Source organism: Cystoisospora suis (assembly GCF_002600585.1).
Source record: "Cystoisospora suis strain Wien I chromosome Unknown contig_3611, whole genome shotgun sequence".
Taxonomy (NCBI): domain Eukaryota; phylum Apicomplexa; class Conoidasida; order Eucoccidiorida; family Sarcocystidae; genus Cystoisospora; species Cystoisospora suis.
In genome coordinates, this window is record NW_027156406.1 from 4,389 (window position 1) to 4,653 (window position 265).

The following is a 265-nucleotide window of genomic DNA, read 5'->3' on the forward strand; positions in this document are numbered from 1 at the left end:
ATCTCTCTTCTCATCGCTCTCTTCTTCTACCTTTCTTCCATTCTTCTCTTCCGTCTCAGCTTTCGTTACAGCCGTATTCATTCTTTCCCCACCTCCTAAAGCCTGACCTGTCCCTCCTACCGATGAAGANNTGGGGTGTATGTACACCCGAGGTTGAAGCCTTCATCTGATTTGAAGAAGAAGATTGCAATGGATCTTCTTCTACGGGTAATAAGAAGGACTGAGTTTTCTGTCGTAGTTGATCTTCTTTTCTCTTGTCTTCTTC

General features: G+C 44.1%; 1 protein-coding gene across 1 annotated transcript in view; it reads right to left on the minus strand.

The window, feature by feature from the left end:
- CSUI_007010 (uncharacterized protein) overlaps positions 1 to 257 on the minus strand; it is a 1,022-nt gene extending 765 nt beyond the window's left edge. The window contains exon 1 of the mRNA XM_068067160.1: positions 142 to 257. Coding sequence (XP_067920864.1) covers positions 142 to 166 — 25 coding nt within the window. The 5' untranslated portion in view covers positions 167 to 257. The remainder of the gene's footprint in view (positions 1 to 141) is intronic.
- Between the last annotated feature and the right edge of the window lie 8 nt (positions 258 to 265).